This window comes from Dasypus novemcinctus, chromosome 3, assembly GCF_030445035.2.
Source record: "Dasypus novemcinctus isolate mDasNov1 chromosome 3, mDasNov1.1.hap2, whole genome shotgun sequence".
Classification (NCBI taxonomy): domain Eukaryota; kingdom Metazoa; phylum Chordata; class Mammalia; order Cingulata; family Dasypodidae; genus Dasypus; species Dasypus novemcinctus.
The window spans coordinates 150,661,580-150,676,960 of NC_080675.1; the positions used below are offsets into that span (position 1 = coordinate 150,661,580).

Below are 15,381 nucleotides of genomic sequence, written 5' to 3' on the forward strand. Positions count from 1 at the left end.
GACAACGTCCCTTCCTCGCTGCTAGGACAGAACACCCAGCCCCTGCCGCCGCACAAAGCAACACGGAACCGGGTGGCGTCTGGCCTTGTTCCCTGTCGCTGGAGATACGGGGTCTTGTCCTTCCCTTGAATGAAGTCCCCGAGGGCAGAGGTGCACTCGGCCGCGGCTGGCGAGGCGCTTGGGACCCGCAGCCACCAGGATCCCAGGCTGGGCGCCCGGGACGTGGAAGCTGCTTCCCTGCGGACGCCGCCGCCGGCGCCGGCTCCGTGGAACAATCGCCAGCGGCGCCGCGGCCGCGTCCTAGCAGCCCGAGGGCGGGGGAGGCGGCCGTCCACCGGCCTGCTCCCCGGCGGCTCTCTCCGGGGCCGCGGCTCCCGCGCCCTCCTTCCGGCCCCGAGCTCTGCAAACTTTCTGAAGTGGCGTTCCCGTCCACTTGCGTCACGGAAAAGGCCGGAGCGGCAGCGCGCACAGGAGAGAAGGCGGCGGCGGGCGAGCTCCCCCGCGCGGCGCGCCGGCTCCTGCGGGCGAGAGGGGTCCCCCGCGCGGGGTGGGGGCGGGGCTGCCCGGAGACGGCCCGGCCCCGGGGGCTCGCGGTCCCCTTTTTTCCGAGTCACCTCCTCTCTCCGTCCCGCATCCCAGACAGCACGAGCAAGCGAGGGCGACGGCAACCCAGAAAGAAGTGAGGAGCCGGCGGGGCCCCGCTCCAGCGCGCCGGGCCCACGGGGAGGCGGAGCCGCGCGGGCCCGGCCGGCCCCGACGCTCGGAAGGGCCGTGGAGTTTGCCCAATTCCCTAGCCGGCTTTTCCTCCCTCCCGCCCTTCCTCCCTCCCTCTCCCCACCCCTCACCCCCTCCTTCCTCGGGACGCCACCTCCCGGAATTGCCTTTTTTTTGGTTTTGTTTTGGAGCTAGCTCCTCGCCGGCCGCGCAGAGGGGCTGCGAGTGCCCGAGGAGGCGGCGGCTGGGGGCACAGCCTGCCGCCCACCGGCCCAGCCCCGCAGGGCAGAGTGGGAGGACGCCCGGACCGACAGACTGCCGCGCCATCTGCTCGCCGGGCTCACTTGCTTAACTACTGTTGAGTGTGTGCGTACGCGCCAGGGGTGGGGGTCTGTACCTTCCGCGCGCGCCGGGACGGTCGCCGCCCGCGTTACCTTTGGACGCGGGTCCTTGGACTCAGATCAGGGTCAGCTTCAGGCTCAGAAACTGCTGGGGAATTAGGCAAACAAAAGAGTCCACTCCGCGAGTGGCCAGAGAAGACCAAGCGCCTCGTCGCGCCCTCACCTTTCCCGGGGAGGGGGGCTGACCCCTGGGGGTGGGGGGTGGGGAGCGGGCGCCCTGAGCCGGCGGGGGCCCCCCAGCCTGCTGCGCCCTGCCGCCGGGGTCGCGGAGTTGGCGGCCTGTTGTGTAAGCCTCAGTCCTTGTTTTCCCGGCCTGGCTCGTTGTGAAGCCGGACACATCCACCCTTGGACTCGATTCAGGAGGCTGCTGTCTTTCTCTTTGCCCCTTTTGGATTTTCTGGAATTTTGAAAACCCAGTGGCCCAGGAGGAGGAGGAAGGAGAAAGGAGCAGATCTGCAGAGGAATGTGAGAGCCTCCCAAAGCCAGAGCAGCCAGAAGGAGCTGGGAGCCAGAGGCGCGGCAGAGCCCTGCCTGCTTTGCTGGAACGGTGGTTTCCGAGTGATCCTCTTCTGTTTTAGCACATTGTTCCAGTGGAAAGTGTGGAACTCTTGCTCTCACAGAGCTGGTTTCTCCGAGTCGCTTGGTTTCTCTCACTTCTTCTGAGAGTGGGAGGAGAGAATCACCCCCCACCCCAACCAGGGGCTGCTGAGGGTGGAGAGGAAGACCACCGACATGAGTCCCCCCTGCACACAGGCCTGTGCCCAGAGACCTGAGCGGGCATTTTCTGGGCCCTGGACATTACTCTGAAGAGAGGGAGGCCGCACAGCATCTGAGGTGCCAAGACCCAGCCTCAGGCGCGGAGGGCCTGAGCTACTGCCACAGGCGCCGCGTTCCCAGTGCTTTCTTGGTGAGCATCCCACATCCCAGTGAGCATCCCACATCCCAGCAGGACCCTCTCTTTCCCAGCTCTCCACCACCCAACCCGGCCATGGCCCTGAAAGGCCGAGCGCTCTATGACTTCCGCAGCGAGAACAAGGAGGAAATCAGCATCCAGCAGGATGAGGACCTGGTCATCTTTAGCGAGACCTCCCTGGATGGCTGGCTGCAGGGCCAGAACAGCCGCGGTGAGACCGGGCTCTTCCCCGCCTCTTACGTGGAGATCATTCGTTCTGGCACCAGCTCCAACCATGCCAACTACTCCAGCAGCCCTGCAGCCTCTCCGGGTACCCAGGTGAGCTTGTACAACAGCCCTAGCATGTCCAGCCCGGCCAGGAGTGGTGGGGGCAGTGGCTTCCTTTCAAACCAGGGCAGCTTCGAGGAGGATGACGACGATGACTGGGATGACTGGGACGATGGCTGCACGGTGGTGGAGGAGCCTCAGGGTGGAAGGCTGGGCACCAATGGGCACCCTCCACTCAACCTCTCCTACCCAGGTGCATATCCCAGCCAGCACATGCCCTTCCGGCCCACGCCACCCCTGGAGCGGCAGGACAGTCTGGCGTCTGCCAAGCGAGGCAGCGTGGTGGGGCGCAACCTCAACCGTTTCTCATGCTTTGTGCGCTCTGGAGTGGAGGCCTTCATCCTGGGTGATGTGCCCATGATGGCCAAGATCGCCGAGACATACTCCATTGAAATGGGCCCTCGTGGCCCCCAGTGGAAGGCCAACCCACATCCGTTTGCCTGCTCTGTGGAGGACCCGACGAAGCAGACCAAGTTCAAGGGCATCAAAAGCTACATCTCCTACAAGCTCACACCCAGTCACGCTGGCTCACCTGTCTATCGGCGTTACAAACACTTCGACTGGCTCTACAACCGCCTGCTGCATAAGTTCACGGTCATCTCAGTGCCCCACCTACCTGAGAAGCAGGCCACAGGCCGCTTTGAGGAGGACTTCATTGAGAAGCGGAAGCGGCGGCTCATTCTCTGGATGGACCACATGACCAGCCACCCTGTGCTCTCCCAGTATGAGGGTTTCCAGCATTTCCTCAGCTGCCTGGATGACAAGCAGTGGAAGATGGGCAAACGCCGGGCTGAGAAGGACGAGATGGTGGGTGCCAGCTTCTTGCTCACCTTCCAGATCCCCACGGAGCACCAGGACCTGCAGGACGTGGAGGACCGTGTGGACACCTTCAAGACCTTCAGCAAGAAGATGGACGACAGTGTCCTGCAGCTCAGTACCGTGGCGTCGGAGCTGGTGCGCAAGCACGTGGGGGGCTTCCGCAAGGAATTCCAGAAGCTGGGCAGTGCCTTCCAGGCCATCAGCCATGCCTTCCAGATGGACCCCCCCTTTAGCTCTGAGGCCCTCAACAGTGCTATTTCTCACACGGGCCGTACCTACGAAGCTGTCGGTGAGATGTTTGCTGAGCAGCCCAAGAACGATCTATTCCAGATGCTCGACACGCTGTCTCTCTACCAGGGCTTGCTCTCCAACTTCCCCGACATCATCCACCTGCAGAAAGGTAAGAGCCAGTGCAGGCAGGAAGCCCTTACTGAGTCCACACTCTGCCGGCATCCTTGGGCGCTGGGGAGCTGGGGATGGCCAGGCAGGATGGGACAGCTCAGCCAGTCTTTCTGTCTCTGTCTCACTCATTCATCCCACAAAGATGTCACAAGCACCTACTATGTGCCAGGTGCTGTGACAGGTGCAGGGACAGTGTCATGGACAGGTCCTCATGGAGCTCACTGTTTACCTTCTTGTTGTCAGTTCATTCATGCTTTCATTCATTTTCTGTTTCTGTCTCATTAGTTCCTTTAACCCTCATGCTCTGAGCTCCTGCAAGGTATTGGGCTGAGTTCTGGGAAGCAGCGATGATCGGGCCCCAGGCCTTGCCCTTGAGGAATTTGCAGGCTCGTGGGTGACCCAGACGTAGACCCAGATAGCAAGAGCACAGAATGTGGCCCTGTCTTCCCACGCTCACCAGCCTCCCTCCCGCTCCCTGCAGCTCCAGGGCCTGTTCTCATCCGCTGTGTACCTCGGGAGCTCCCTCTCTGCCTGTGGGAGGGTTGCTGCCCTCATTTAGCAGCTGAAGAAGCTGGTGCCCAGAGAAGGGAGGTTGCACAGGGAGTCGTGGCCCAGATGGGACTGTCCCTTCCTCCAGCCACCTCCCTAAGGACACGTCTCTGCTGGCTGCCTCCCAAACCCAGCATGTTTTCAGTTCTCATGGCCCCTCTGGGGGGAGGGACAGGATGGGCTCCTGCCTGTTGCTGCTGGGGCTGTCAAGGAACTGCCAGGGAAGTGACTCACCCCGGGTCACATGTGGGCGCCTGGGCTGGGCTGGGGGAGCGGAACCAGGGTTCCAGGGCACTGCCCACCAGGCCCCATCCAAGTCCCCCTTCCCAAGCCCGGCTTGTCTTCTTGCCTGAAGAGTGAGTCAGGGGTTGCCCTGGCAGGTGGCTGAGTCCTGGGGAGAGAGAGGGCAGATGTCAGGAGAGAGGTGTGGCCCTCCCTGGGGCTGCTTGGTAACTCAGGAAGAACGTCTGCAGGGCGTGGGGCTGACTCCCTGGCCCCTAGGCCCTGAGGTCAGGCCTGGCTTAGTGGGGTGTTATACTGTGGGTGGGGCTGGAAGGCAGGCCTCTGGACTGAACTTGGGGGACAGCACAGGTTCCCACATCCCTTGCCAACCTCAGTCCCTAGGAGAGTCCAGGGTAAGCCAGTCCAGTCCCTTCTGTCCTTTACCCCGGGGTTGACTTCTGGAACTTCTCCAGCTCCCAGCCTCCCTTCTCCTCTCCCTTTCCCCTGCTCTTCCTCTCTTCTCTGCCCTTTCTTCTCCTCTTTACCTTCCTCATCTCTTTCCATCTACTTTCCACTCCAGGTGACATGAGGCCCAATTTCTAATCTTGGCTCTGCTCCAATCTGCCATGTGTCCCTGGTAAGCACCTGCCCCTCTCTGGGCTTTAGTTTCCTGAGGAATAAAGCAAGGGGTCTTCAAGAGTGGGCGGGAGGGTCTGGCTGAGAACAGTAATGTCTTGAGAGCTGGCTCTGAGCACCAAGGCCAGGGGAGGACGGGGGGGGGGGGTGGCTGGGCCCAGCTGGGGGGCCACTGGGGCAGGTGTCCCCTGTGCGGAAATGGAGCTGCACGCTAGGGCCTGGGAAAGCTGGTTTAACCAGCTCTTTGGATGGCATATTCCTGTGTGGGCAGTGGGAGGCGGGGTGCAGTGATTAGACTGCTGTCCCCATGTAGTAGCTGGGGACCCTTTTCCAGGCTGGGGCTGGGAGCAGAAGGTACCCCCATACCTAGGGCTCCCCTGCTCACAAGGATGCAGATTGGCCTTTCCGACCCTAGGGGAGGGAGAAGAGCTGAGGAAGGCCACTTCTCAGTCTCCACTCAAGGTGTGCTTAAGAGCGGGGGTCACCAGTCCTCTGATGTGACACATTTAACCTCAGGCAGAGGCTGACCTCCCCCCGCTCCCCCCCAAACCTACCCTGTTAGGTGTTCCTGGGGCTCTGGGTTCCCCATGGCCCCCCCAAGGCCTGTGGCTGGGCGAGTTAGGGTGTTGGAATCTGTCTGGGACAACTGGGCAGCTTTGGGGACCAGCGCCTGACTGGGGGCTCCCCTGCTGGCCCTGTGGGGGGAGCTGCTCCTCAGAGGTCCTGGGTGCCCAGGGCTCTGCCTGGCCTGAATGGATATCTAAATGGAGGGAGTGCGTGTAGGGGAGGCAATGGGAGGAAGGAAACGGGAAGCTCAGGCAGGGCTGGCAGACCAGGAATTGGACACACTTAGCCTCTGAGGTCACCTTGAGAGAGTCTTCCCGCTCTTCGTCTCCACAGTCCAGTTGGAGCTGAGTGAGGTCCACCACGTGGCCTGCCCGTGGGCCCAGGCCCTGGAGCCAGGTCCAGGGATCTTCTGAGAGAAGGGTGACCATAGTTAGCCATGCAAACCAGGGCAGTGTTGAGAGTGAAAGGGGGTCCTGGGGCCACAGGGCGAGCTGGGACCTTGTGCTTCCTTAGAGGCAGCAAGGGCAGGGGTCTGGGCTTGGGCTCCGTCCTAAAGCTCATCCCAAGCCAGGGCGGTTGGTGTTGTCACCTCCGTTTTACAGAGGAAGAAACTGAGGTGAGATGATACGCAGAGCAGGACGTGGGGCCCAGGTGTGTCTGGCCCCACAGCCCAGGCTGTTTCCCCTGTGCCGGACAGATGCGTTAGGGGACTTCCCAAGGGGTGGGAGCCTGTGGTTGGTGAGAGAGAAGGGGAAGTAGGAGGAGGGGAGGCTTGGGCGCTCCAGCAGTCCCTCACCATCCCAGTAGGCTGGAGGCAGGTCCAGGACCCCAGAGCATCCGTGGGAGGGGCATGGAGCCCGCAGGTTGGCAAAGGCAAAGTGGTCATTACAGGGGCCAGCACTTGCCTGGGGGGACAGCCACCTCCTTTCCACTCTGTGTTCTAGGCACACATCCCTCTACCTCCCCTCCCAGGCTTCCATAAACAGAGAATTACACAGCCAGCGGGGACTTGGTGTGAGCCCCTGGGCAGAAACGCTGTTTAGACCAGTTCCACATAGCAGCTTGGCTCTCCCTCTATGCTGGGCTCTTAAGTACTTGATACGTAGTAGTTCAATTATCCCTCAGCTATGCAATAGGGCGGGTACTCTGTATGTTCCCATTTGACAGATGTGGAAACTCTAAAGCACTACACTGTTATAATTTGTCAGCAGCATCGCACCTAGTCCCATCCCAGCCTGTTGGACAGCTGAGAGTCCTGCAGCCCAGGCAAGCACAGTGGCTTGCTGGGGGTGACACAGCAGGGACTGGGTCTCAGACCTCCTGTCCCCCCGACCCCTACCTGGGGTGGTTGGTAACTCTACCTCAAGAGGTCGAACAAGATGGATTGAGCTGAGAGGAGCTTAGGGAACCTGCCTGGGCCCTGGCCTGCAGGAGAGTCCCACGGGAGGAAGCCCTGGGTCCTCAGCTCTCAGGTCAAGTCCTAAGGGAAGTGGAGGAGGGGGTGTGGGGTAGGCCCAAGCCCCGCGCCCTCCTTCGCTGACCCCCAGCCTGTTGGGTGGGGTGTGTTAGCTGGTCTTGGCCCTGAAACTGAGTCACAGGGGGTGTGGAGGGGTAACAGAGAGAAGGGTGGTCCTTCCTCCCCATCCCAGCCTCTGCCCCCCCACTGCTGTCTCCTGCCTGCTGGTGGCTACTTAGCCTTTGCAGTAAGTTCATTCTTTTTCTTTGGGACTCAGTCTCCTCGTCACCAAAATGGGGCCTGTCCTTCCTCCCAGGTCAGGGTCAAGAGAAGCTCTTGACTGCAGGTCCACCTCCAAACCCACCGTACCTAGACTTCCTCAGGTAGGGAATCCAGGCTGGTCTGGTGTCTCCCCTTCCCGGCGGTCCCTCTTGCTGAATGTAACTTCAGTTTCTTAGCCATCCTGTTTATACTTTTCTTCTTATGGTCCTTTCCATCCCTTGGGACCTTCTCGAATCCCGGAGTCCCTTGTCTGAGGGCCCCCCACACATGCTCTATGCACATGTTCCCACACTGGGCTCCCTGCAGCAAAAGTGGTATCCACTCCCCAGCTGCAGAGGGGACCTCTGGCCAGGAACCCCCCACTTAGTGGGCAGGAAGGAGGCGCCAAGCCCCTAGGGCAAATCCCTGCCCCCTCTGGGCCTCAGCTTCCTCTGTACAGTAGTGGGGTGGGGGTTGGACAGCTGGCCTCTAGGGTTTCCCAAGCTCTGAAGGCTCTCAGAGGGCTCCCCTTCCTGTCCTTTGAGGTAACCCCTTTCTGCTGCCCAAGGCTGAGGCTGAGGGCTGGATAGAGCAGGAGGGATAGAGCAGGAGGATGGGGGTGGGTCATGGAAGGGGCGAAAGGATTGAGGGGGCTGGGGACTGGGACTGGGGGCTGCAGACTGCAGATTGACTTTGGGTACTCTGCGAGCCGCCCTGGAGACTTTCCAACCTGAACCTCTCTGCCCCAAATGCCATTATTAGCCAACTAGGCACGTACTTGCCAGCTAATATGGGTGTTGCTCTTGAAGAGTGCGCCCTCGTGGCCCTTTAGGGAGATGAGACCCTCCCACCTACAGCCCCTGGAGGGCAAGCAGAAGCGGCCTGGGGCTGGGCCTTGAAGGATTGGGCTAGACTGTTGTTACCATTTCACAGATGAGAAAAACTGAGGCTCAGAGAGGCAAGGTGGTGACATAACCCGGCTTTGGGAGGAAAGCTAAAATGAGAGCCCAGCGCTCATGCCCCTTCTACACTGAGACTGAGGGGCTGGAGGAGATGGAGGCCAGATGAGCAGCTGTCTGCCTGGGGGTGGCCTTCAGGGCAGGGCCATATGGTGAGCTGGGCCAGTGTAACCTCCCAAGGGGACCTCCCAAGGCCCCAGGGACGAGGCCTCATGGGCAGCACATGGGGAGCAGTGTCTAGGGAAGCCCAGGCCCCTCTCAGAACATTCCATACCCTACTGCCCAGGTGTAGAGCCCAGACCTAATATGTCTGTCTCTTCCCACTCCTGATCATTGTTCCAAAGTGGCCCCTGAACTTCTTACTCGACTCGGGCTTTGCCGATGCCCTTCCCCTCACCTGGAATGCCATCTCTCCTCTGCCTCTAAATCTTTCCTGTCTTCTGAGTCCCTTCTTCCAGGAAGCCTTCCAGATTGTTCTCTTTTCCCTTGGGTCATGTCTTGACAGACTGACCCAGTGTTTGGTGCTGAGACTCCCTTGAGCTTCAATTTCCTAATTCCTGTGCTCCCTGGTCTCTGGTCTTTGAGGTGCTGGGAAAGTGTAGGCTGGGGTGTGCCCAGCCCTTTTGGTGGTGGTGACACCGGAGAGGGCCCAGGCCTGCCTGCAGGAGCCCCAGCCCTGGAGTGTAGAGAGGAAAGGCCGACCAGGTGGGGTCTGTGGGAGTGAGTGTACACATTGCTTTGGTCACACCGGCTTAGGTTGGGGTCCAGGCGCACTGACTTCCCAGCTGGCTGACCCTGGGTTTCTCCACTTTTGCTCATCTGTGAAACAGAATCTCCTTCACGGGGTTGCTGGAAGGATCGAGTCCTTACAGGACAGTCATCATCATCATCATCATCATCGTCCTGGGAAGGATCAACCCAAACCAGCCAAGGAACAGTCTAGCACAAAAACAGACAGCCCCCACCCTCAGGCCCCTCGGAGGTCTTGGGGACCTGGGCAGAGCAGGCGGAAGGCAGGGGTGTCCTGCCTCTCTGGGGAACCGTGGCCGGCTCCCTTGGTGCGTTGGGCAGGGAAGCACCTTTTACTGCATCTTAATTACATGCCAGGTGTTACCTCACTCCACCCATGTTGAGGAAACTGAGGCCCAGGGAGATAAGAGAGGGGCTCAGGATCACGGACAACTGGTATATGGCAGAACCAGGATTTGAAGCAGGGTCTGTCTGAACCTGGGCTCTTTGTAAAGCCTTGCTCTGTTGCCCTTTCTATGTGGCTTAAGCCAAGGGCGGCTGTACAAGCGATGGGGTTGATGTGGGAAGAGGCTGCTGTGAGTATGTGTTCAAGGCCCCTCCAAAAGCCCTGCAGGGTTAATTCTGGCACGTAGAGCCCAGGACCTGGCATATAGTAAGTGATCAATAAATGCATTCTGAATGCATCTGGCAACTTGAGTGGGAGTAAAAAGAATACCATCTAGAAGGCCCCGGAGTGTCTTCCTTACAGGAGAAGGGGACAAGCGTGGATATGAGTGCCCTAGGGCATTGTGTTCAGGGGCTGCCTTTTGATGTGCTCAGAGCGTGCTGTCCTCCACACCAGTCCTTCCCACTCCTTAACCTTCTTTGTGCAGCCGGCTCCCACAGCCCTGGTGGGACTGTGTGCCAGGCACAGGCAAACTGCCTCATCTCTCCAGCATCTGCCTCCATTGGCTTAAATGCAGAATTCGTTGAGTGCTTTTTAATCCAGACCTTCAATTCATTCCCTAATCGCTTGTTGATTCAGCCTAGGTTAGACTCCTGTCCCCCATCTGTCACCCTGGTTGGTACAATAGCCTCCTCTGTCCTCTGGGGCCTGTCTTAGGGAAGACACACACAAAGCGAAACTCCAGGTGGCCCGTGAAGTGTTGTTTCAGAATCAGCAGTGGGGTGGGGGGGCTGGGCGGCAGGGGGAGGCTCGGGTGTAGAGGTGGCACCTGATCGGGGCCTTGAATTATGAATAGGGATCCAGGGGGCTGAAGTGTGGAGGTAGGAGAGAGCAGGGCGAGGTGGATGAACAGAAATCCACCCGGCCTGGGTCAGTGTGGGTGAGTGCCAGGGCCGACCCCTCAGGGCTCCCGGGCCCAGCGAGTAGGTGTGGACCGGCCTGCGGGCCGCCGCAAGCCAGGGACGGTGTGCCGCAGGGTGCTGGCTTGTTCTTGGGTGTTGGGAGGCTGCAGCCCAGGTCAAGGATACTTGGGGGACTGCTGCAGCCTTCCAGTGGTGGACAGGGTTCAGTCAGCCCAGCGGGCAGGCCTCCTTTTGGGTGCCGGAGACACCGAGATGAGGACAGGCCCTGGCCTCATGAGCTCCCAGCCCACTGGAGGAGGCAGTCGCAGAAACCCCAGGGCCTTAGGAGCTGTGGTAGGGAGATGTCCAGGGAAGCGGGGAGCACTGGAGGGGCGCCTCCCTCGGAGGAATGCAGGGAAGGCTTCCTGGAGGAGGTGGTGTCTGAGCTGAACCAGGAGCCACCGTGAGAGGTGGTGAGGCCTGCGAAGGGTATGGGCAGCCCTGTCCTGGAAATAAATATGTCTAGCAGGACTCGTGACTGGTTGGCGCGGGCTGCTGGGGGTGCTGCCTTTTTAGAGGGAGGATGCTGCACTGGGTTTTTTTATTTTTTTAAAGATTTATTCATTTCTTTCCCCTTCCCCCCCCCCACCCCAGTTGTCTGCTCGCTCCATTTGCTGTGTGTTCTTCTGTGTCCACCTGTATTCTTGTCATGGGCACTGGGAATCTGTCTCTTTTTGTTGTGTCATCTTGCTCAGCTCTCCGTGTGTGGCACCACTCCTGGGCAGGCTGTGGTTTCGCGCAGGGTGGCTCTCCTTGCACTCCTTGCACGGGGGGCACACTTATGCGGGGGCATCCCAGCGTGGGCTGGCACTCCTTGCACGCAGCAGCACTGCACGTGGGCCAGCTCCCCACACGAGCCAGGAAGCCCTGGGTATCGAACCCTTGGACCTCCTATATGGTAGGTGGACACTGTCTGTTGAGCCACATCCGCTTCCCCTGCCCTGGGTTTAGGTGAGGGTTTCGGGAGCTGTCTGGTGGGGCCGGCCAGGTGTCTGGACCATGGGGAGTTCAGAAGTGAGAGCTGAGTTGAGCTGATGAGGGTGCTGTCTGTCCTAAGGGGGCTCAGGGAGGGTGTAGGGAGCGAGTGGAGGAGACTCGAACCGTAACCTGCCTTGCCCCCAATCGGCCCACGTCAGGTGCCTTCGCCAAGGTGAAGGAGAGCCAGCGCATGAGCGACGAGGGCCGCATGGCGCAGGACGAAGCGGATGGCATTCGCCGGCGCTGCCGCGTTGTGGGCTTCGCCCTGCAGGCCGAGATGAACCACTTCCACCAGCGCCGCGAGCTCGACTTCAAGCACATGATGCAGAGCTACCTGCGCCAGCAGATCCTCTTCTACCAGCGGGTGGGCCAGCAGCTGGAGAAGACGCTGCGCATGTACGACAACCTCTGACCGTGCACCCCTGGCCCGCCTCCCCGCCCCGGCCTGGTCGCTGAGTGCGCCCTGCTCTCCTGACCTCCCTGCACCTGTGCTGGGGGGATCGGGGGTGGGCAAGGTTAGCGGTCAGCAGCCTGTCCACCTCCTGGGAGAAGGGACTTTGAGGAGTAATGGGTACCCCTCGGGGAAGCCCCTCATGTCTCAGAGGTGGAGGCACAGCAGGGTCAGGGGAATGGGGCTAGGAACCCTGCAGGCCAAGACCTGTGCTGCTGGCCAGTCACTTGAGGCCAGGCTGGGGTCTCAGCCGCTCCCTCAGGGTCCCTGGCCACCACCGGGTCCTGTCATTCAGCAGATACAGAGGCCTGCTGTGTCTGGGCACACAGGGCTGTCACACCCCCGTCTTCGAGGAGTCCCCAGTAGGGATGGGCTCAGACAAGAAACAAAGGCACTGCCGTGTGACCGAGTGTTAAATAAGGATTCCTGGAAGCTCAAGAAGGGACCACCACGTTCTGCCAGTAAAGGAAGGCTCCCTAGAGGAGGTGATGTTTGAGCAGTGCCTTGAAGAGCGACAAGGAGCCTGCCAGAGAGTAACCGGGTTCAAGGCCGTTCTGGGGAGAGGAATAGCTCCTGTACCCTATCCCCTGCCCCCGCAGGCCTACACCCCCTTGTGGGCCCCTGCGTCCCCTCCACCTGCTGAGCCCCACCTTCCCTTGGTTAGGGGACCATGCAGCATCCTTCCCTGCCCTGGGCTCCGGTGCTGAGATGAGCCAGAGCCCCTAGGGCCCCAGGGCACCTCCCTGGAGGGGCTCGTCAGAAAAAATTGCCTGAAGTTTGAGTTCACCAGCAGGACTCCACAGTCCACAGCAGGCCTGGGCGCCCGGCTCCCAGGGTCGGTGGGCCCCGGCACTGTCTTCCCCAAATCCTCCCTGTCGTATAGTGGGGAGCCTAAGGGAGGAAGACGGGCCATGCCTGCTCGCCCGCCCTCCCCCGGGGACCCTGGCCCCCTGCCCACAGCCCGCCGCCCCGTGCTGCGAGCCCCTGCTCCCAGGATGGGCTGTGCTGTCTCTGACCCATGTTTACATCCTCGAGGGGCCTCCTGCCTCCTTCAGCCCCAGGCCAGGCTGCGGTCCAGCAGCAGGATGGGGGACGCTGGCCACCACTGCCCCACCCCACCCTCCGGAGGTCACGGCCTGCTCCTGGCTGCTGCTGCTTGAATCTTATTTTCTTTCTTTCTTTTTTTTTTCTCGATAAACCTTTTACAATGAAAACAATGAAAGCATGACTCTGTTTGGATCCTGGAGCGATGAGGGTGGGGGGAGGATAGAACCCTAATTGCCCCTGGGAACCATTAGACCAGATTCCGAGGCCACAGTGGCCACAGTCTTTACCACAGAACCCCAAAAGTTTGGAGGGGGGCTGTGCTGGTGGGAGGTGCTGGATTGGAGAGCTGGAGGGAGCCAGAGGCCCCGCCTGGGTGCATGCCCTCTCCACACCCCACCCTCTTCCTCTCCAAAATTGGGGGGGGGGTCCTGCCCAAGGGGTCGGCTGTGCTGGCCTGTGGTCTAGGAGTGAGGGGCCACCAGGGAAGGCTACGAGGCCTGCCCCGGGGCAGCCTGACACCAGTCCTCTTCTCCAGGAAGTGTGTCCTGGCCTCGCCCCCTGGGGAGCCCCAATGGGGGGTGGGTGAAAATTCAAAACTTGGCATGTGCCAGGTCCGCAGTGGAGGATCCGTGCCCCTGGGGGTGGCCCAGGCGTCTGCTCATACGCAGAAGAGGGGAGGAGCCTTCAGGGTGTCGGCCTTGGGTGGAGGGTTCCCAGGGTCAGAGCCCGCCTGAAGGCTCTGGCTAGTCGGGGCGCTGGCGGGAGGGAGATGGGCACGCGGGTCCCCAGGCACGGTGGGGACGGGGTGGGCGCAGCTCTAGCTCAGCGCAGTGTCCTCAGAGGAACTTCTGGAATGGGTCTTCCTGGCCCTGGGTCAAAATTAGGTCAGATTTGGGACTTTCTGAGGAATTTCCACCTCCCTCCTCCCTGCTCTTTCCTTCACTTTCGTCCTGCCCTCAACATCTTCCCAGCTCTTTTTTTTTTTTTTAATATTTATTTATTATTATTATTTTTAATTACATTAAAAAAAATATATGAGGTCCCATTCAACCCCACCGCCCCCGCCCCCCACTCCCCCCACAGCAACACTCTCTCCCATCATCGTGATACATCCATTGCACCTGGTAAGTTCATCTCTGAGCATCACTGCACCCCATAGTCAATGGTCCACATCATAGCCCAGACTCTCTCACGTTCCATCCAGTGGGCCCTGGGGGGATCTACAGTGTCCCGTAATTGTCCGTGAAGCACTATCCAGGACAACTCCACGTCCCGAAAACGCCTCCACATCTCATCTCTTCCTCCCGTTCCCCACACCCAGCAGCCCCCATGGCTACCGTTCCCACACCCATTCCACATTTTCTCTGTGGACATTTCTTCCCAGCTCTGACCTCCGCACGGCCTTCTGTGGAGAGCGAGAGCGCTCCGACCACAGGGGCGGGGTCTCCTTCCGGACCGGGTGGGGACTGTGGGAATGCTGTTCTCACCAGTGTCTGGAAATCCCCCACGACCGTGTCCTGCCCGGGGGACAAGGGTTGCCCTCTTCGTGTCTCTTCCTTGGGAGGGCGGCCACCTCCCACCTTCCCGGCCTTAGGTTAAGGGCCCTGGTGTGGCACTTTTCTCAGGAGGAGCTTGGACCTTGGAGAAGAAGCAGAACGTGGAGAAGAAGCAGAAACATCCCTCCAGTCATCCTGGGGTCTCCTCTGTGGCTTCACTCTGTGTGTGGTTGGGGTGTTGGAGGAACTGGGGTCCCCTCTCAGCAGGAGACTGGGGGCTGGAGGGCCCCCTGGTGGCAGCAGGGCTTGCTGGCCTCGGTCGCAGGCCGCAGATGTTCCGGCTGAGCTGGTTCCAGCTGCCTCCAGCTCGCCCCCTTTGCGGAGGGGCTGGGAAGCAAGGCCTCTCTTTCTGCCCTGAGCAGCTACCACGACCTGGTGGTGCAGGTGAAGGGCCCCTGATGCCCAGGCTTGGCCCAGCCCAGGGAAAGGAGACTGCTTGTCTTACCCAGCTACGTGTGGAGGTTGGGGTGGAGGAGGCCTCAGGTCCTGCTCGGTCGCCTCAGCTCTGGAGAGCTGGGAACCACGTGTCACGGCTGTGCCACTGGCCAGACCAGAACCAGGCCCAGGACTGTCCCCTCGGTCCTGCCACATGGCCGCAGGGTCACCCACATGTCCACACGTTTCCAGATGCAGTAACAGTCTCAGACACTCACCCCAAGGCAGACAGCCATGCATGGGCACCCAACCTGCCCACAGGTGCATGGGCCCCTCCTGGCCCACTTACACGTGCAGAGTCAGGTACTCATGCCCTTGCACTCACGGCCACATTGCCACACTGTCACGCACTCAGCGCCACATCCGCACTTGGCCACACGCACCGTCATCTGCTCACAGACTCTCAGCCACGTCGGTTCATAGTCAGACATGCAGCCACCGAGTTGCACAAGCGCAGAACAAAATTATCAGTCATAGCTGCTCCTGGACTGCACCTGCACCCCACCCCCACCCAGGCCCCGGCTCTGAAGCCCAGCTTGGCAAAGGCTCAGGAGACCTCTGAGGGACAAGAGGCCCGGAGAGCCGTGCTCC

The 15,381-nt window shown here is 60.5% G+C and overlaps 1 protein-coding gene across 1 annotated transcript; it reads left to right on the plus strand.

Moving 5' to 3' along the window:
- The first annotated feature begins 1,694 nt into the window (after positions 1-1,694).
- Positions 1,695-12,974, plus strand: SNX33 (sorting nexin 33). Its single transcript, XM_004473498.5, has 2 exons — positions 1,695-3,574; positions 11,460-12,974. Exons 1-2 carry the CDS (start codon positions 2,104-2,106, stop codon positions 11,711-11,713), a joined length of 1,725 nt encoding a protein of 574 aa, XP_004473555.1. The 5' UTR covers positions 1,695-2,103; the 3' UTR covers positions 11,714-12,974.
- The last annotated feature ends 2,407 nt before the right edge of the window (positions 12,975-15,381 follow it).